General features: G+C 42.0%; 1 protein-coding gene across 1 annotated transcript in view; it reads right to left on the bottom strand.

Annotated features, from left to right (window-relative positions):
* PDILT (protein disulfide isomerase like, testis expressed) overlaps window positions 1-20660 on the bottom strand; it is a 47017-nt gene that overhangs the window by 6167 nt on the left and 20190 nt on the right. Inside the window, exons 3-8 of the mRNA XM_068969574.1 lie at window positions 16044-16177; window positions 14483-14620; window positions 9902-10012; window positions 9695-9820; window positions 4373-4570; window positions 919-1039 (exon numbers count right to left, since the gene is read on the bottom strand). Coding sequence (XP_068825675.1) covers window positions 919-1039; window positions 4373-4570; window positions 9695-9820; window positions 9902-10012; window positions 14483-14620; window positions 16044-16177 — 828 coding nt within the window. The remainder of the gene's footprint in view (window positions 1-918; window positions 1040-4372; window positions 4571-9694; window positions 9821-9901; window positions 10013-14482; window positions 14621-16043; window positions 16178-20660) is intronic.

The following is a 20660-nucleotide window of genomic DNA, read 5'->3' as shown; positions in this document are numbered from 1 at the left end:
ACACTGGAAATAATCATAACAGGGGAAATAATGGCAATAGTACCTGCCTTTGATCATGTGCTTACAAGATGCCAGACACTGTTCCAGGTCTTTTACATGCATGACGTGAGTCTTCGTTTTGGTTGCACCAACTCAGGTGTGTTAAATATGGACTATTTGATGTTACTTAACTTATACTGGTACAGCAGTTACCGGTGTAGCCACTGGGTTCAGGCTGACTAGGTCCCAATCCCTTACTTACTTAAGGTCACCCACTAGCTGCATAACTTTAGTAAAGTTTCACTTCCCTGGGACTCTGTTTACTAGAAGGCATTGGCACCCCACTCCAGTACTCTTGCCTGGCAAATCCCATGGATGGAGGGATCCTGGTAGGCTGCAGTCCATGGGGTCGCGAAGAGTCAGACATGACTGAGCGACTTCCCTTTCACTTTTCACTTTCATGCATTGGAGCAGGAAATGGCAACCCACTCCAGTGTTCTTGCCTGGAGAATCCCAGGGACAGGGGAGCCTGGTGGGCTTCCTTCCGTCTATGGGGTCACACAGAGTCGGACACGACTGAAGCGACTTAGCAGCTTAGCACCAGCAAGGTGAGAACAATAAAGTGGAGACTGATGGCGCAGGCCTGGTGGATCTAGCTAGCATTCAATCAGCGTTAGCCATCAGTATTACTGTTGTTACAAATAGCCATAAGCTTCAATTATGTGAAAGGTATTCCACACACTTCAAGGATTTGATCTGGGGGGAGAGTTGCTTTGTAGCTGATGTCATCTTGATCCAAACTATGGATGTCTGAAGACCATTCTTGGCATGATGCTTTGATAGGTTTTGGAGATTTTAGTACCCAAGAATTCAGGAACCTACACTTGAAAAAGTAACTTTGGAGCCACTGCCTCCAGCGGCCTCTGCAGAGATACTCACAGAACATCACAAACACGTCCCTTTCCTTGTCAAACACGACGACGTTGAAGTTCTTCCCAACAAGCTGCTTAACCGGTCCCTGGTCCCAATAATTTGGAATTTCTTCACTGGATAGATGTTTCTAGGAAATAAATTTGAGACATTTTAACAGCCTCCAGAAATTGGTTGGCAGTTGGGGTCCCCACCACAGCTGGAAACAATAGAAAATTTTCTCTTGTTTTTACAGCAGCCTTGGGAAAGCATTTGAAATACTAAGAAAAGTCACGAGCTAAATGTGCAACCTGGATTGTCCAGGGCACTAGAGTCAGAGGGCTGAGAAAGCAGCAGAGTCCCAAACCAGGGTGGATTCCAGAATTCCGAATACATGATTCTTAGAGTTCTTAGATGAGAGTGGGTTTCACATCATTAACATCTAAGCTAGTCTATGTCCTTTCTTCCAAAAATATAGCTGTCCTCAATTATCCCAAGAATCAAACTGGATCATTTATGTCACTTATAAAATATATATAAACAAAGTATAATATACTTTGTTTCCTGCCACTTTTTCCATGCTCATCATTCTTTCCTTTCTTTCTTCAGCCATACTGGTCTATTCACTCAAAGGGCTAGCCTTCTGCCCACTTCCTCATTCCCAAGCTCCCTTCTCTATCAGAATTATCTCTAACTCAGATTTGTCTTTCAGAATGATCTCAAAGGAAGATTTCCCTGACTCTCCCCCAGACTAGGTCACAGCCCTGCTTTGATAAATTCTCATAATACTTGGTACTTTCCCTATATCACTTATTTATCATTTATATTTATTTTATGGTTATGTGATTAATGTGTCCCTCTCTCAGTGGATGGAATGTCACAGAGGACTTTTCTTCCCTTATCATTGAGTACCACTGAGTACTGGTACATCATAAGACCTCAGTCAATATTGTGAACAAATGAAAAACTGAACTCAGTTCTTGCTTGTCTTTGAAGGAGGCAATGAAAAATCTCAGAACATATATATTTTTTGCAACCATTGTTTTCTGAATATCTCTTGAATTCACACCTTTCTGTCTGCACTGCTACTACTCTGCCCAGGTAGCTTTCATCTCTCATCTAGGTCACTGTTATTACAGTGTCCTCTCTTTATCTCCTCCTAATCCTCTTCACACCTTTATTCTCCTAAAAGCAGGCTCTACTTTCACCAGGCAAATATGGCTTCCCATTGCTCTTAGAATACCAAATCCTTAATATGCTTACAAGTCCTTGCTGTGTGGTCTTTGCCCAACTCACCAGCCTTGGCACCTACAATAGCTTCCCTCATCTCTACCCCCACCTCTGGAAAGGACCTGAAGATTCTTTGTGAGGGAGCATAAAAAGAATGGGGACTGGATGTGAGGGATGGGAAATGGAGAAAATGATGCAGAATTAGCAATGGGCCAGATCAGACTCATGACATCTTATAGGTCAGATGAAAGACACTCCTCTTTGTTCCAAGAACACAAGAGGATGTGCTGGTCCTTGAGAGGAAGACAAACACCTCCTGAGATATAGCCAGCATGAGAAAAAGAGGACAGGCAGAGCTCCAAGTAGATCTGCAGATGTGGTGATAGAAAATGAGGGGCCCCTGTCTGAAACCTTCAATTTTCTTAGTGATATATTAGAATACTCACCTCAGACTGAAAGTAGGCATGAGGTTGAGGAGAAATAGAGTCCAAGATTAAGAGAATGAACACATTAAGTGAAATTTCTATAAATGTCAGAACATGTCTACGAGCCCACAGGAGGTTTGGTTTCTGACTCCATGAAGCCAGCCTGCCTCAGGGTGATGTTCTTTTCCTCCAGGATTGGCCTGGAATCAATGGGAAAGTTAAATGGGTTCAACTGGAGTTGTGATTTTGCCTGAGAAATGCTACGGGATGTAGAGGAGGTAGAAGGTGGAAGGGACGGAGGAGTTAAGGGAATCATCATCAGAGCGATGGACATGGAATCCAAGTCAACAAAGGAAGGCACTAAAGGGATTATGAAATGAGATCAGGAGACTGGAGCCACAAAAAGGGTAAGGGGTTGTAGCCATGTGGCTACTAGAGAAGGCAACTGAGGGGACAGGAAGGGTGAAATCAGGCTTTCAGAGGGGCTGCCACTTCTACAGTATGGAAATAAGAGCAGGTGGCTGAGAGGGCATGGATACACCATTGCTGGAGAAGAGATGAGGGTTTGGGATATTGACATCTCTGTAAATGAGGATAGAATAGGGGTGGAGGACGTGTCTGCAGCCTCAGATAGTGAAAGGGAAGTGATCATGACAGCCATGGGAGGCCGGAGCTGGTGGTCTAAAGTCCAAAGGTATGGAATCTAAAGAATTTGGAGTTTTTGAAAGCAGAAGGAGGAGAAATGGTTTAGAAGTGGCATGGAGGACACCAGCCTTATCAACTGGTGTGTGATAATACTGTACATAAAAGAAAAATCAGCTTTCATTTGAGAAGGCTGCAGAGGAAGCAATGTTTGTGGGGGGGATGGACAGAAGTAGAGGGAGCCCTCCGAAAGAAGGTGATCATACATTCCTGTTTGCCTGGAGTGTCCCAGTTTATTCCTGCCATTTAGAATACTTCCAAAGAATGCTCCCATTACTCTCAAGAGTATCTGCATTTGGAAAAATAAATAATGTGATCACCTAACACAGCAGGAAGTAACTCAGAAGGGTGGTTGAGGATATAGAAAGAGCTAAATAAAAAGCAGGTGGTTATATAATGGGGCAACATAGTGTTTGTAGCCCTCTTTTTGAAGCCTCTCCTCCTTAGTCCCTAAAGTCTTTGAGGTTAAGTCCTGATTGCTCCATATATGCCACCCCATCTTCTCCCCTAAGCAAGCATCTACCCTGTGCCCAAGTAAATCTTTCACTTTATAGTCTGAAAGAAGAATAAGAACCTACTTTAAGAGGATGCCAGGCTGGGAGTGCTCATTTCAATTGGAGATTCCTATAGAGAAAATGTCTTAATTTTAAGAATAACGAATTAATGGTGGAATTATAAAGTCAGGAGATATCAAAAGTTGAATAGATTTGAGATGGGGAGATGTGGGTATTTCATCACAAGAACAATAAGACTGACCTTTCCATTCGGATGACCAAAGCCAGCAGAATGACAGAAAAAGAATTATTTTGAGGACCTCCCTGGTGGCACAGTGGATAAGAATCTGCCTGCCAATGCAGGGGACATGGGTCCAATCCCTGGTCAAGGAAGATTCCATATGCTTCAGGGCAACTAAGGTTGTGCACCACAGCTACTGAATCCAAGCTTGCCTAGAACCTATGTTGGGAAGTAGGAGGAGCCAACACAATGAGAAGTCCGAGCATCACAACGAAGAGTAGCCACCGCTCACTGCAACTAGAAAAAGCCTAAGCGAAGCAATGAAGACCCAGCATAGCCAAAAGAGAATTATTTTGAGGTTCTGAATAATCGTTATCCAAGGACTGGCTTACCTTAGCCTTTCTATTCAGGAAGCTCTGGCCGAATTTCTGGAGGTTTTCGTAGGTTATTTCCTCGAAAGGCATTTTGTACCTTGCATCGGAGCTTAAGTTTAGGATTTGGATACATGGGACATCGACCTCTGTGATCTGGAAGTATTTGAAGACACGTCTATTTCTGGGCACATCTGTATCCACAAGGATGGAAAGGATCTGCCAAATCAAATGAAACCCATGTCTGTCTGGATTGGAGGTATGGAGAGGGCGAGGGACAGAAACTGCGGGAAGCTATGGGAGGGCGCTTGTAGTGGTAGTAGTTTGAGTCGCTCAGTCGTGTCTGACTCTTTGTAACCCCATGGACTATAGCCCATCAGGTTCCTCTGTCCATGGAATTCTCCAGGCAAGAATACTGGAGTGGGTAGCCATTCCCTTCTCCGGGGGATCTTCCTGACCCAGAGATTGAATCCGAGTCCCCTGCACTGCAGGCAGATTCTTGACTGTCGTCTGAGCCACCAAGGAAGCCCAGCAAGGCACTTAATGAAATGTAAATAGCAGCGTCTATGGAGCATCTCTATAAAGGCTCCTGTTCATCAGGTGCAGTCCTGAACTCCACTGCATAGACAGGCATTAGCTGTCATCCTGGTTTCATCATCCTTGTGCAAGACAGCATTCATATAACTGCAGGAAATCAGGAGATCCTGAGCTTTCATCTCAATTCCTTGGGCAAAACAGTAATGTCCCCTCTATGTGCTACAGTTTCTTATCTGTAAAGTGATAATTATAATAGTATCCACCCTGCAGGGTTGCTGTGAGAATGAAAAGGCTGCATATAAAAGGCTTAGTTCAGTGACTGGGAGGTAGAAAATTGCTCAGTACATGTCAACTCATTATTATTCTAAATTATTCTTTCATCTAGGAAACTCATAACTCATTCAACCATGCATTCTACACCTATTTGTAGAGTGGCTACTAGGAATTTTACTAAGTACTGGGGATACAAAGTAGACAAAATTCATGCCTTCATGGATCTCACGTTCTAGTGGAGAAGACAGGCAAGAAATGAGTAAAGAAATGAATCAATTAGATAGCAATGAGTGAGTGCCAACTGGATAATGAGACGGGGCACTGTGAGAGAGGACTGCACAGATAGGGTGACATAGGGGCTCAATATTTTGTAAGAAGGTCAGGAAGCATATCTGAGGAGGTGACATTTGAGCTTGGACCTGAATGATGAGTAACTAGTCAGGGATCACTTATTTAAGCAGTGAAAACTGTTACTGAAAAGGCCTGAGTGGAGGGACGGGGAATGCTTAGAGTGTTCTAGAACAGAGGGTGTGGCTACAGCACCATGAGGGAGAGAGTCATGGGAGATGGTGAGAGATAAGGTCAGATCCACAGTGAGAAGCCGAGGGTTGATATGAAAGAGATGAGAAGTTGCTGAGGATAATAAGCCAGAGTGTGATATGGTGATAATTTTAAAAGGCCACTCTGGTTGTAGATAAGAAGAAAGTGTGGAAGAAGGAGACCATTTAGAGGCTCTTGAAGACCCTGGATTTGGACACTCTCAGGTCATTCATGATTCAAAATATTAAGAGTCCTACTGTGTGTCAGACAGTCTTCCAAGTGCTGGGGAGAGAGTGAAAAACAAAGTGGACATATTAAAACCATGTATATTTTCAATAGACATTTGTTAGAGGAGAACAAGATAAGGGGCATGACCTGTTGGAATAGTATTTATCCAACTGTATAACTTTGCCTCGAAAATGGAGCACAATCAATAAATGACATTCAACAAGCTTGCTAAATGGGATAAAGGCAATCAACAACCTCAATCTTTTGATATATACCAAAATAAATCCCATCTAGATTAAAGAGATAAATTAAAAAATTAATCTAGAAGGATTATGGCTAAGCAATTGTGCTTCCCTGGTGGCTCAGTGGTAAAGAATCCGCCTGATGATTCAGGAGATGTGCATTTGATCCCTGGGTCAGGAAGATTCCCCTGGAGAAGAAAATGGCAACCTACTCTAGTACTCTTGCTGGGGAGCTCATGGACAGAAAAGCCTGGAGGGCTACAGTCCACGGGGTCACAAAAGAGTCAGACATGACTTAGCAACTTGTTGTACAGTAACTCAATCATGTACAACTCTTTGCCACCCCATGGACTGCAGCATGCCAGACTTCTCTGTCCTTCACCATCACCTGGAGTTTGCTTAAACTCACATCCATTTAGTCAGTCACACCATTCAACCATTTCATCCTCTGTCGTTGCCTTTTCCTCCTGCCTTCAATCATTCCCAGCATCAGGGTCTTTTCAATCAATCTATAAATCAGCTTCTTGCATCATGTGGCCAGAGTATTGGAGCTTCAGTTTCAGCATCAGTCCTTCCAATGAATATTTAGGGTTGAGTTCATTTAGGATTGACTGGTTTGATCTCCTTGCTGTTCAAGGGACTCTCAAAAGTCTTCTCCAACAACACCACAGTTCAAAAGTATCAATTCTTCGGTGCTCAGCCTTTTTTATTGTCCAGCTCTCACACCCATACATGACTATAGGAAAAACCATAGCTTTGGACCTTTGTCAGCAAAGTGATGTCTCTGCTTTTTAATACACTGTCTAGGTTTGTCATTGCTTTTCTTCCAAGGAGCAAGTGTCTTTTAGTCTCATGGCTGCAGTCACTATCCACAGTGATTTTGGAGCCCAGAAAATAAAGTCTGTCACTGTTTCCATTGTTTCCCCATCTATTTGCCATGATGGGACCAGATGCCATGATCTTAGTTTTCTGAATGTTGAGTTGTAAGCTAGCTTTTCCACTTTCCTCTTTCAACCTTCATCAAGAGGCTCTTTAATTCCTCTTCACTTTCTTCCATAAGGGTGGTGTCATCTGTGTATCTGAGGTTATTGATATTTCTCCTGGCAATCTTGAATCCAGCTTGTGCTTTATCCAGCCTGGCATTTCTCATGATGTACTCTCTCTGCATGTAAGTTAAATAAGCAGGGTGACAATATACAGCCTTGACATACCCCTTTCCCGATTTTGAACTGGTCAGTTGTTCCATGTACAGTTCTAACTGTTGCTCCTTGACCTACATACAAGTATCTCAGGAGGTAGGTCAGGTGGTCTGGTATTCCCATCTCTTTAAGAATTTTCCAGTTTGTTGAGATCTACACATAGCATAATTAGCATAATTAAGCAGGAATAGATGTTTTTCTGGAACTGTCTTGCTTTTTCTATGATCCAGAGGATGTTGGCCATTTGATCTCTGGTATGTCTGCCTTTTCTAAATCCAGCTTGAACATCTGGAAGTTCTCGGTTCACATATTGTTGAAATCTACCTTGAAGGATTTTGAGCATTACTTTACTAGTATGTGAAATGAGTGCCATTATGCAACAGTTTGAACATTCTTTGGTATTGCCCTTCTTTGGGATTGGAATGAAAACTGACCTTTTCCAGTCCTGTGGCCACTGTTGAGTTTTCCAAATTTGCTGGCATGTTGAGTGCAGCACTTTCAAAGCATCATCTTTTAGGATTTGAAATAGCTCAACTGGAATTCCATCACTTCCTCTAGCTTTGTTCACAGTGATGCTTCCTAAGGCCCACTTGACTTTGCACTCCAGCATGTCTGGCTCTAGGTGAGTGATCACACCATCATGGTTATCCGGATCATTAAGATCTTTTTTGCATAGATCTTGTGTATTCTTGCCACCTCTTCTGTCGTCTGCTTCTGTTAGGTACATACCATTTCTGTCCTTTATTGTGTCTATCTTTGCATGAAATGTTCCTTTGGTATCTATATTCTTGAAGAGATTGCTAGTCTTTCCCATTCTATTGTTTTCCTCTTTTTTTTTTTTTTTTTGCATTGTTCACTTAAGAAAGCTTTCTTCTCTCTCCCTGCTATTCTCTGAAACTCTGCATTCAGATGGGTATATTTTCTTTTTCTGCTTTGTCTTTCACTTCTCTTAGTGACTGCTGCTGCTAAGTCACTTCAGTTGTGTCCAACTCTGTGTGAACCCATAGGTGGCAGCCCACCAGGCTCTGCCGTCCCTGGGATTCTCCAGGCAAGAGCGCTGGAGTGGGTTGCCATTGTCTTCTCCAATGCATAGCAACAACAAATTGACCATTATAACAAAAATAGCAGGAAAGCAATCAGATTGTAATCAATTTAATTACATCAAAAATCTAGGTTAAAATTGAATAAACCAGGAATGTATTGCTTCCCAGGTTGTGCTAGGGATAAAGAACCCACCTGCCAATTCAGGAGACATAAGACAGGCAGGTTGGATCCGTGGGTTGGAAAGATTCCCTGGAGAAGGAACTGGCAAACCACTCCAGTATTCTTGCCTGGGAAATCCCATGGACAGAGGAGCCTGGAGGGCTGCAGTCCATGGGGTCACAATGAGTAGGACACAATGAGCACACACACACACACACACACACACACACACACACACACACACACAGAGGAATGCATTTACAACAGATGTTTTTGTAATTAGAACAACTTTCCTGGAGAATAATAAGGTGGGTTGTAGCATGGTCTTTAAATATGTTGGTGGATAGTGGCTTTATTATGTGTTCATTTGCGTCTTCAAAGTTTTTAATTGTTTTGTTTAAATTTCAGAATAATTTTCTTACCTTACTTCTTATAAAAATAAAGAGAAAAAGGAAGTAAATAGCCTCCATAATCCAGACGGTGGTAACTACATAAATATGGATATAATACTTAGGAAACACTGATGTGTTTCTAATGATAATAATAAAAGTAAGCACTGTTTAGTGTACATTTGCTCATTGCTTTACATGAAGCACTTCTAATTCTAATTCCCCATTTTTCACTGACAGTGACTGAGACTGAGAGATTATACTCATCTAAGATAAAATCACTTGTTAAGAGGAAGAGAATTTGCACCGAAGCCTGTTGATGCTGAATCCTAGAACCCCAGCAACTACAGTCTGTACTGCTTCACATCTTCAGGCTTTTCACAGTCCCTGACCTCAGGTCTTGCCTTCCCCTCTCCTCCAGGCCAAATTCTAGCCACAGTGCAGTCACCCACTCTTAGCAGAGCCTGGTCCATCAAGAAAGCAGCCAAAACAATCATGTTACCATAGTAGACTTCTCAAAAAGATGAGGGAAGAAAAAGCAAAGCTTTGGTGAGAAAGAAAGAGACACTGGGCAGGAAGAAGACTGCAAATCAGGAGAGTGGTATGCAAACGAATATGCCAATTCTTCTTAGATTCATTTACAATCAGCAAAGCAGATGGATGGCATCAGGGTCTACAGGACTTTGATTTCTATCCAAAGAACCCTAAAAAGCAGTGGCAACTTCCACAAACCTTGTTTTGGAATATCTTCGATGCCAACTTGTAATGCTGCATTATTACACGAAATGACTCAGAGCTTTTGGAGACAAAGAGCAACATGTGATTCAGGATGTTCAATTCGTAAATCAGATCCCTATTCTGAAATTAAAAAGAAAACAAGTCATTCTGTGCACACAGCTACCGCAGCTACCCTCCTCCTGAAACCCTTTGCTCACTGACCTCAGTGTTGTATTCAATAACAAGATCTGTGAGTTGTTCTTTTATAAGTTTATTGAGGATTTGTTTGTTGACATTGTCATTAATAAGCTCCTGGCGGTTCACAATTCTTCCCTTGGACAAAAGAAGAAAAACATTAGAGGGCAGTAGCATCCATGACATAACCACTTAATAAATGTAAATAGCACGATTTTCCCCTTGGATAAAAGGGAAACACCATGTTAACAGGTGTGACATATAATCTAGATACTTAATAAATATAGACATCTGAGCAGACTAACCTGAGGGTGGAATATGGATATGGGGAAGCCATGAAAATCTCCTGTCTACAGAGCAGGGAGTATAGCTGACTGACAGCCCCATCTGCCTTGCTCTGAAATCTCATCAATGTATTTGTGCTGATGCTGAGCAGTTTTTCACACACTGCTCCTAACCAATGAATTTTTCAAGGGTATTAAGGCAAGCGCATTTCTGGGAGATGCAGAACTTTTCTTATGGAGGACTTTGATGAACTTTCTTAGGACTGCACTGCAATCAAAGACTTCCATTTCACCTTCCTTCCTTCCAAGGGTCAGATCTGCATCATGGTCTGATAAGTTTCCCCAGCCCCCTCTCTGTTTTCCTTCACAGGCATTTCCCCTAATTTTTGCATGACTAATCCTGCGTGATGACTGCTTCTCAGAATGACCTGGATTAACACAGGAAATTACATAAATTCTCTGTAGCACAGGATCAAAGTCCATGGGGGAAGGAGAAAAAAGTAGCTATCTCCTTATTTCTCTCTACTCCATCTCCTTCTCTATATCTATACCAATTCCAACCTCTAGTCCAAACATATTCCCTGGGCTCCTACAATAGTTTCCTAATAGTCTTTCAACTTATCCCCCTGCTTCCCTTCAATCCTTCCCCTAAACTTCAGCCAGAGTGATGTTGTTAAAATACGACTCTTTCTTAAACATAAGCCTTATTGTCCTCTCGATAAGGCCTACACTCTTGTCTGGTCATAGTAATAGTTAACTAATACTAATTAAACTCATGGAGAGCTCAAGTTGTACCAGCCACAGTTCTAAACATGTTGTATATATTAACTCATTTAATCCTCATAACATCTCATTGAGCCATATATTATTATTTTGCCCATTTTACAACTGAGAAAATTGAGGCACAGAGGAGTGAAATGTCTTGCCCAGGGTTGCTAAACTAAGCTAAGCTAAGACATGGAGCCAAAATTCCAGCTCAGGCAGTCTGACTCTAGTGCCCATGTTCTTAACCGTTAACATAGACCAAATCTCTCCTAAATGCAATGCCAAGTTTGCTGTTTTGTTTTTTTTTTTAATTCTGGATTTCAAGTTTAATGGTATCAAATGCCTGCCTTTATTTGATTTTGTGACCTGCTTTGTTCTGCAGAGGGCTTCCCTGGTAGCTCAGCTTGTAAAGAATCTGCCTGCAATGCAGGAGACCTGGGTTTGATCCCTGGGTTGGGAAGATCCCCTGGAGAAGGGAGTGGCCTCCCACTCCAGTGTTCTGGCTTGGAGAATTCCATGGACTGTATAGTCCATGGGGTTCAAAGAGTTGGACATGGCTGAGTAACCTTCACTTGTTCCTCAGAATTTAACATTTTTTTGAATGGTCCAAATTTATCAGTGGTTTCTTTTCATATTTTCTATGGTTTCTGTCATGCTTCATAAAGGGACTCTTCCCCTCCCTCCAAGGTTAGAAAGCAAATTCTCCTATGGTATCTTCTAGTCTTTCCACAGTTTTATTATATTTTTAAATCAGGGATCAATGTGAAATTTAATTTGGTGGTAGGAATGACTTATGGATTTAGCTTTCATTTTTTTCAAATGGCTACCCAATTCTCTCAGTGCTAGTCACTGAATGACATAGTCTGCCTACTAGTCTAAAACATCATCTTTATTAAATACTAAATTTCAGTATGCATTTGGATCTACTTCTGGATTCTATGTTGTCCATTCAAAAACACAAATCAGGTTATTTTATTCTCTAGTTTGGAATTTTTTAGACTTCCACTGGCCTAAGTAAAACACAATGGCTCACAGTCTTCCCTATGAGAAGTCAACCAGCATCTGGATCATTTCATCTACTTCCTGTGTGGCTTTGAGCAAGTAACCTAACCACTCTGAGCCATGTCTTTAAGTAACATGGTTATTGTAAGGATTTAGCAACATCCCCTGGATCATGGAAAAAGCAAGAGAGTTCCAGAAAAACATCTATTTCTGCTTTATTGACTATGCCAAAGCCTTTGACTGTGTGGATTACAATCAACTGTGGAAAATTCTGAAAGAGATGGGCATACCAGACCACCTGACCTGCCTCTTGAGAAGACTATATGCAGGCCAGGAAGCAACAGTTAGAACTGGACATGGAACAACAGACTGGTTCCAAATAGGAAAAGGAGTACATCAAGGCTGTATATTGTCACCCTGCTTATTTAACTTCTATGCAGAGTACATCATGAGAAATGCTGGACTGGAAGAAACACAAGCTGGAATCAAGATTGGCGGGAGAAATATCAATAACCTCAGATATGCAGATGACACCACCCTTATGGCAGAAAGTGAAGAGGAACTAAAAAGCCTCTTGATGAACGTGAAAGAGGAGAGTGAAAAAGTTGGCTTAAAGCTCAACATTCAGAAAACGAAGATCATGGGCTCTGGTCCCATCACTTCATGGGAGATAGGTGGGGAAACAGTAGAAACAGTGTCAGACTTTATTTTTGGGGGCTCCAAAATCACTGCAGATGGTGACTGCAGCCATGAAATTAAAAGACGCTTACTCCTTGGAAGAAAAGTTATGACCAACCTAGATAGCATATTCAAAAGCAGAGACATTATTTTGCTGACTAAGGTCCGTCTAGTCAAGACTATGGTTTTTCCTGTGGTCATGTATGGATGTGAGAGTTGGACTGTGAAGAAGGCTGAGCGCCAAAGAATTGATGCTTTGGAACTGTGGTGTTGGAGAAGACTCTTGAAGAGTCCCTTGGACTGCAAGGAGATCCAACCAGTCCATTCTGAAGGAGATCAGCCCTGGGATCTCTTTGGAAGGAATGATGCTAAAGCTGAAACTCCAGTACTTTGGCCACCTCATGAGAAGAGTTGACTCATTGGAAAAGACTTTGAAGCTGGGAGGGATTGGGGGAGGGATTGGGGGCAGGAGGAGAAGGGGACGACTGAGGATGAGATGGCTGGATGGCATCACTGACTCGATGGACACGAGTCTGAGTGAACTCTGGGAGTTGGTGATGGAGAGGGAGGCCTGGTGTGCTGAGATTCATGGGGTCACAAAGAGTCGAACACGACTGAGCAACTGAACTGAACTGAACTGAAGGAGGGAATAATGCGTATTCCAGGAACCAAACTACAGAGTCTAAAGTAACACTTCAGTAGAATTTTCTGAGATGATGGATTTGCTCTGTAAATCAATGATATTAAATATAGTTGCCACTATCTACTAATAGCTAGTTGATTGAAGAACTAAAATTTTAATGTTAAAATAAATAGTCACATGTGACTGGTGGTTGCTGTATTGAACAGTTCAGATCTAGATCCCAGAGAGGGAAAGGAGAGAAGTTTGTAATAGAGGTTAGACTGTGGGAAGCCTTGTGGCCCTCATCAAGGACTCATATTTATCAAAAAATTATAGGAAGCTATTAAAGGGCTTTCAATTAGAAGGAGGAAAATAACCATCAGATTTTAATTTTGAAGATATCTCGAGAGGACAAGATAAAATGTGGTAGACCCGTTGATGTGTATTGCACTAAGCTGTGGGATATGAATGGTCACTTGATCTATGATGGTAGCAGTAGAAAGAAGTAGATAGATTCATGGAATATTTTAAATTTAAAAATCAATGGGATTGGGCTGATGGATTGGTTAGCAGGGATGGAAAAGAGGAAGGTGTTAGGATGATGCTGAGGTGTTCTGATTTTATTTACAGAGGAGTTGGGAGTGATGGTGACATCTCACTATGAGAGGATCGCATTTCCCTGTGATTCATGATGCTGAACATTTGTATTGTTTTCATGTGCCCTGTGTGTGTCTTCTTTGACAAAAATGCCTAACTGAGAAGATAATAAGAGAAAGGTTTTTGAACTTCACTTTTCTTCAGTGACTGCTGGGTGGAATAAATGTTTCTGCTATTCACAAAAAGAGAGAGAAAATACTAGAAGAGGATTTGGAACGGAGATCATGACTTAGGCTTGACCACGTTGAGACATCTGGTGATGGATTTAAAGGTCTGGAGATTAGAGAAGTCTGGCTGGAGATGGAGATTTGTAAATCATGGGTATATGGATTGATGGGGAAGCTTGGATGAACCAGAAGCAAATGCAGGGCAGAAGACTGAGCCTTAATTAATGGCATTTACTGGTTAAGGAAAGGAGGAGCTCCCAGTGGGAAATGGCTGGAAAGGTCAGAGAGACGTCTAGAGACTGGTTTCCCAGAAACCAGCTAGTCAATGCCACTTAGTTCACAAGTGCAGAACCAGAATTTATACCCAAAGCACATGCATGGTTCATTGTTTTGAACTAGAGACCCATCACTAGCAATAAAACTCAAGTCTTACCTTTTTGAACACTATAACACTGTCAAGGGTGACATGGTAACGCCCAATGGAATGTCTAATCGATATCGCTCCAAATGTTAGCTCTGGAAAGTCTTTGATCATTTCGTAGAACAACTCTGCTACTTCTTCCTCTAAGTCCTATTTGGGGAGAAATGTTTGATGAGGCTTCGACAGAAAGCAAAATGCCTGGCAATTTTAAGGACAGGGTGAAAATGGGGACTAACCCATCTCTTCATCTCTCCAAGTTTGGTGGTTTTGGTAGGCTACCTAAATCCACCTTCATGGATGTTTCATACCCAGAATACTTCCATGGCTATGCTGCTGCTGCTGCTGCTGCTGCTACTAAGGGACTCAGTGTGACCCCATAGACAGTAGCTCACCAGGCTCCTCTGTCCCTGGGATTCTCCAGGCAAGAATACTGGAGTGAGTTTCCATTTCCTTCTCCAATGCATGAAAGTGGAAAGTGAAACTGAAGCCGCTCAGTTGTGTCCAACACTTCGTGACCCCATAGACTGCAGCCCACCAGGCTCCTCCATCCATGGGATTCTCCAGGCAAGAGTACTGGAGTGGGTTGTCATTACCTTCTCCTCTATGGCTATGACTAAGGTCAAAATAGGCAAATACACAGAGATAAATAGAATTGATAAACTTGACCTTTTCCAAGTATGAGAGTGAAGGATCTACTAACATAGTTGTTGAGACTTTTTATTAATAATTTAGTTCTTAAATGGACTTCCCTATTGGCTCAGATGGTAAAGAATCTGCCTGCAAGGTGGGAGACCTGGTTTCAATCCCTGGGTTGGGAAGATCCCCTGGAGGAGGGTATGGCAACCTACTCCAATATTCTTGCCTGGAGAAACCCCATGGAGGAGCCTGGCAGGCTACAGTCACTGGGGCTGCAAAGAGTTGGACACAACTGAGCACCTAAGCACACATGCACACGCAGTCCTTAATTGCTTTCAGAAGAGGCCATTGATTTGATCACGTGTAGTAGCAGATATGAACTTCATATTAAGATATGGTTGTAGTTTCAGCCTTCATTCTTTAGCTTGAAAGAAAACTGTGGCCAGAAACAATGTCAAAATGTAATACGGGAGAGAAAAAAGTACAAATTCTCCCCATGTGTAAGTATAACCCCAAAGTTCTGATTTCTGCTCAGAAAAAGGGAGGAGTCATCAAAGTTACAGGAAATGAGCAAAGATGTATAAGAAACTCATTCTCCAAAAGCAAGGGCAATTTGAAAATCATTTATTAGTCATTGATGTTCTAAGTGGACCTCAAAAAGATCAGTTATACTATCAAAATTAGTTCAAAATATATTAATCTCTTCTCCTTTCTCCCCATTACTGTCTGCCTTTGTAGTTAGCTCCTCCTGCCATTTCAGCTTCCACTTTTTCTTTATTTTTTATCCTTCCAGTTTTCTCAGAAAACCAGTCATTAAAAAGGAAGAATGGGCATGGAATTAACCTAAATGGAAGACCTCTCTTCACCCCACGCACCCTCCCAGACATAGGAATCCTTAGCAACTGAGAAGCCACCTCCCACCTCTTGAATGCAGTACCTGGAAGAAACCGACGATGACCAAGGGCCTGGAATTCACAAACTCTGCTATCTCATTGCTGTCAGAGAACAGAAATGCTTTCTGGCTAATTTGTCTTCTCAACCAAACAACCAAGGCAGTAGATTCAACCACTCCTGGAGAGAGAGGTATAATTAAATGGATCCCACAGAACTTTCCTCTTGAACTGGAGCAAGGCCTATCTTCCCCAAGTTAAATGAGTAGAAACCTCTTGCCTTAGACTCCCACCCCTTGAAAGCCAAGGTCAATTCTTCCTCTCTTCCTCAATCTGAGCCCCAAGGATGTAAATTTTAATAACAACTAAACTTTACCAAACTCTTACCAAGGACCAGGCACTGTGCTGAGCATTTGGCATATATTACATCTCCACAGTAGCCCTATGGGATACATATTGAGGTTTCAACTTGCTATTGGCCACTCCACTGGTGAACCTGGGAATCAAACCCAGGAGGAAGCATGCCCAGCCGTGTTTTCTTATTCACTGTTCAAAGTGAAAGGAAGATGGATTTATTTTTTAAAACATGCTGCTGCTGCTGCTAAGTCATTTCAAAAAATTTAAAAGATATATAAAAAGACCAGCTAGTTCTGCACCCTTAGGAAAATTCCACTATCGCCCTGTGTCTCCCATTCATTAGCTGAGACATGGATGTCCTCTAAGGTCATCTATCCCGACTTCCATTTCTCAGCTATCATATAGGAAATGCCAAGCATACAGAAAGCTTCTAAAATTGAGACACATCTACCATATCTGGGATATATAATAGTGTGCCAAAATGTACACAAGGCTACAAATGGACTGTGCTTGCTAGGATCATCGATGTTATATGATGGCAGGTAATTAAAACATTTTCTGTCAAAGACTATTATAGAATAGAATGGATCATTTAAAATGAATTTATGAGCTAGAGCAATGTTAGTTGTGGGTAGATTTGTATGACATAAGAAAGCCTTTATTCCTTCTCTCATGACTGATTCCTTCATTCATTCATTCATTTGATAAATATGCATTGGAGTGCCATGTTAGAGTGCTGTGTTTGGTCCTGGGGATAAAATGGTGAACAGAAATAAGACCTTGCCTCTGCTATGCAGTTTTCATTCTGTTGAGGAAGATAATTGTCAAATAACTGCACAAACAAGTATGTAATGACACCCAAAGTTAGCATTAAAAAGCAAAATTCTGTGGACCAGTAGAAAAGATACATGACCTACACTGTGACGTTGAGGAGGAAATCCTGGAGGAAATCACTTATGAGCTGAAAATTGAAGGATACAAAGGAGTTAACAGGAAGTAGCTAGAGAAGGAAAGGAAGACAAAAGGCCCTTGTGCAAAGACCCTGTGGCAGGACAAATTGCAGCCTGGGGCTTGAGGAATGCACAATGAGTTGCTAAACTGTCAGAAAAGGACATTATTGTTAAATTGATTGGAAAGGATACTGTCTTTACTTACCTTTACTAAGAATATTAGGCCTTTAAAAAATTTCTAATTAAGTATGTTTACGTGGAGAAAGGTACACAAATTAATATACAGTTTGATGAATTTTCATAAAATGAACAAACATGTGTAAATACCACCCAGATAAAGAAATAGAAAATTATCAACCCCTTAGAAGTCCCCATGTGCCCCCTCCCAGCCTCTACCCTGCTCTCACCTAGAGGTAACTAGAAGTAACAGTTACCCTAGCTTCTAACAGCTTGTTCTTGAACTGCATATAAACAGAGTCATACAGCATGTGTTTGAGGATCTGGCTTCATTACACTTGTGAGATTCCTCCATGTTGCACTTTCAGATTCATTCCCACTGCTGTGTAGCACTCTGTTGTGTGGATATTCCATGACTTATTTATTCATTCCTTATTAATGGGCATTTGGTTTGTTTACAGTTTGGGGCTACTAAGAATTAATTCTTGGGCATGTCTCTAGGGGCACATTATATGCACTTCTGTTGGGAACATGCCCAAGAGAAGAATTTCTGGTCATGGGGACACAATGTCCAGCTTCAGTAGATACAAATTAGGCCATTAAAAAAGTCACGGTGAGTCAGGCCTCTGAAGGTTCATAGGAGGACGATGTGGTGGTCTCAAGTGGACAGACCATGGTTTGACTCACAGCAGTCACCCCCCACCCCCAAACCCAGATACCAGCCCAACATCGAGATTCTATTTTCACAGTGGTCCAAGACATCTTTTAGGAAGAAAGAGGCACACATCGTGAAAACAAACCCTTTCTCCTAAAGGCTTTGCCTGAAAAAATTATTATTTTTTTTAAATGACCTGAAAGAAATTAGCTTACACATTCTGAAAATACCAAAAAAACGTGAATAAAATCCCTCCAAATGAGGTTGCATTTCAGATCATCAGAACCATTGCTCTGATTTCCCTCTGTGCTCCCCTTTCCCTGTGCCCACACTCCAGTCATGCCCTTGTCTTCCAGCACACCAGGCGTGGCATCCACCAGCTCCTCTGCCTGGGCTGTCCTTTCCTCTCAGCCCTCAGTGCATCTCATCTTGCTTATTTAATCCTCAGTTTGGTCTTTTTCTGCTCTCCTTTCAATCATTCTCTATAGTATGACCTGCTGTATTATCTTCATTGACTCTACTTCTGAAGTTATGAGTTTTTCCTAACTTTCTCAGTAGCTCCTGAGGGATAACAGAATATGCCACCTCAAATTCTACTACTTTGGCATATTATTTTGAATTAAAGGTACTTGAGAAACACCTGTGCAAAAAAGATGTTCTGACTCTTCTTTATCCCTCTGAAAGCAGGAAATAAATCTCCCATGTGGCGGTACCCTCCCAACACCAGCAGGGTAGATGACATCCTTATTACAACTCATAGGGATTTAAGGTCAAGAAGGCTATACAAACAAAGCTGGTTACTTCCTCACTAATTTTCTACCCCAAGTCCCAACCCCTTTTTTCCTGTCAATTCTTCACAACTTTGTTTCTTTGTCTAGAAGTTATAAAATCTGCCTGCTTTGATCACTTCTTTTTAGCCTCATATCTTTGGGACTCCTGTACATATGGAATTAATTTTTCTTTCATTAATCTCTCTTATGTCAATTTAATTATTAGACCCCCCCAAAGAACCTAGAAGGGAAGAAAGGAAAAGCTTTCCTCCCCTACATCTTGTCATGTTTGGTTCACATTAGGTGTTCAGGAAATCATGGCATGAATGAACAAGGTGAATGAATCATTAGATAACTGTTTGAGGGAACTTGATCTTGAACCCTCCTCTCTGGGATGGATGGACTCCACCTGGCCCCCTGGGCCCCATGGGACTGAGATAGCTCTGAGCCTGGCAAACAGTTTGTTTCTGAGTGTCGGACACTGTCCCTGCTATGCAGGTGCCTGTCCTATTGCTCGGCTCTGAGCCAGAGGACACAGTGACAACTAAGGTGTGAATGCCGTGCCAATAATTAACTGGGTCCATTGCTCTGCTACAGATTTCCGGGCACAAGCTGTGAATGCATCATTAATTGAGGGCCTGGAGGCAGTCTGAGTCTCCCTCCCTCAAAGGAGATGGTCAAAGCCAGGTCTCCCACCATCAGTCCTTGGAGACCAGAGGCGAACCTGAACTTGACTCAACAAGGCTTAAAATCAAACTGCATCTGAGGGAAATTTTCATAGAAGTCACAGTGTAGGAGGCCGGTAAAGTACCATCACCTACTTGGCTCAGGGAAGTCCTATCAAGTGGCAGAATTGGCACAAGTCATTCTTTTTAGGAACTGATAGATCAAGGCTGCCTCAAGTTCTCACAGCTAGTGCTCATCCTAAAATCTGGGCCCTGACTCCATCCCAGTATTCCATTGTCTCTTTCCATGGTTGAGGGTCATACTGAGGAAGAAGGAGATGGTTAAGCCTAGTACAAATAAAAGCTGGCTTCTTTACTCCAAGCATGCTGCAGTGGGGACCTTCTAATACCACCCCATTCAAACACAAAATATGCATTAAAAACCTAAGCATTCCAGGCCCTGGACTAGGGTCAGAAAAGTAATAGTTTGAGGATAATAATAACCACATTGATGCTTTAAACTGTGGTTTTGGAGAAGACTCTTGAGAGTCCGTTGGACTGCAAGGAGATAAAACCAGTCAATCCTAAAGGAAATCAACCCCGAATATTCATTGGAAGGACTGATGCTCAAGTTGAAGCTCCATCACTTTGGCCACCTGGTGCGAAGAGCCAAGTTATTAGAAAAGACCCTGATGAGGGTAAAGATTGAAAGCAGGAGGAGAAGGAGATGACCAAGGAGGAGATGTTTAGATGGCATCGCTGACTCAATGGACATGAGTTTGAGCAAGCTCTGGGAGTTGGTGATGGACAGGGGAGCCTGGTGTAGTGCAGTCCATGGGGTCACAGAATCAGACATGACTGAGTGATTGAACAACAACAATAATAACCACATCTGCCATTTACTTAGAGGACAGAACAATGTGCAGGAAGGATCAATCAACTATAGCCCATGGGCCAAATCTGACCAGCCATCTAATTTCATAAGTTATTTTTACTGGGACAGAGCCACGTCTGTTTGTTTGTGTATGGCTCCTTTTTCAGAGCATCAGCAGAGTTAAATTGTTTCAACAGAGATCAGCTTGTAAAGTTT

This window comes from Capricornis sumatraensis, chromosome 3 (assembly GCF_032405125.1).
Source record: "Capricornis sumatraensis isolate serow.1 chromosome 3, serow.2, whole genome shotgun sequence".
NCBI lineage: Eukaryota > Metazoa > Chordata > Mammalia > Artiodactyla > Bovidae > Capricornis > Capricornis sumatraensis.
This window is presented reverse-complemented; position numbering and strand designations above follow the sequence as displayed.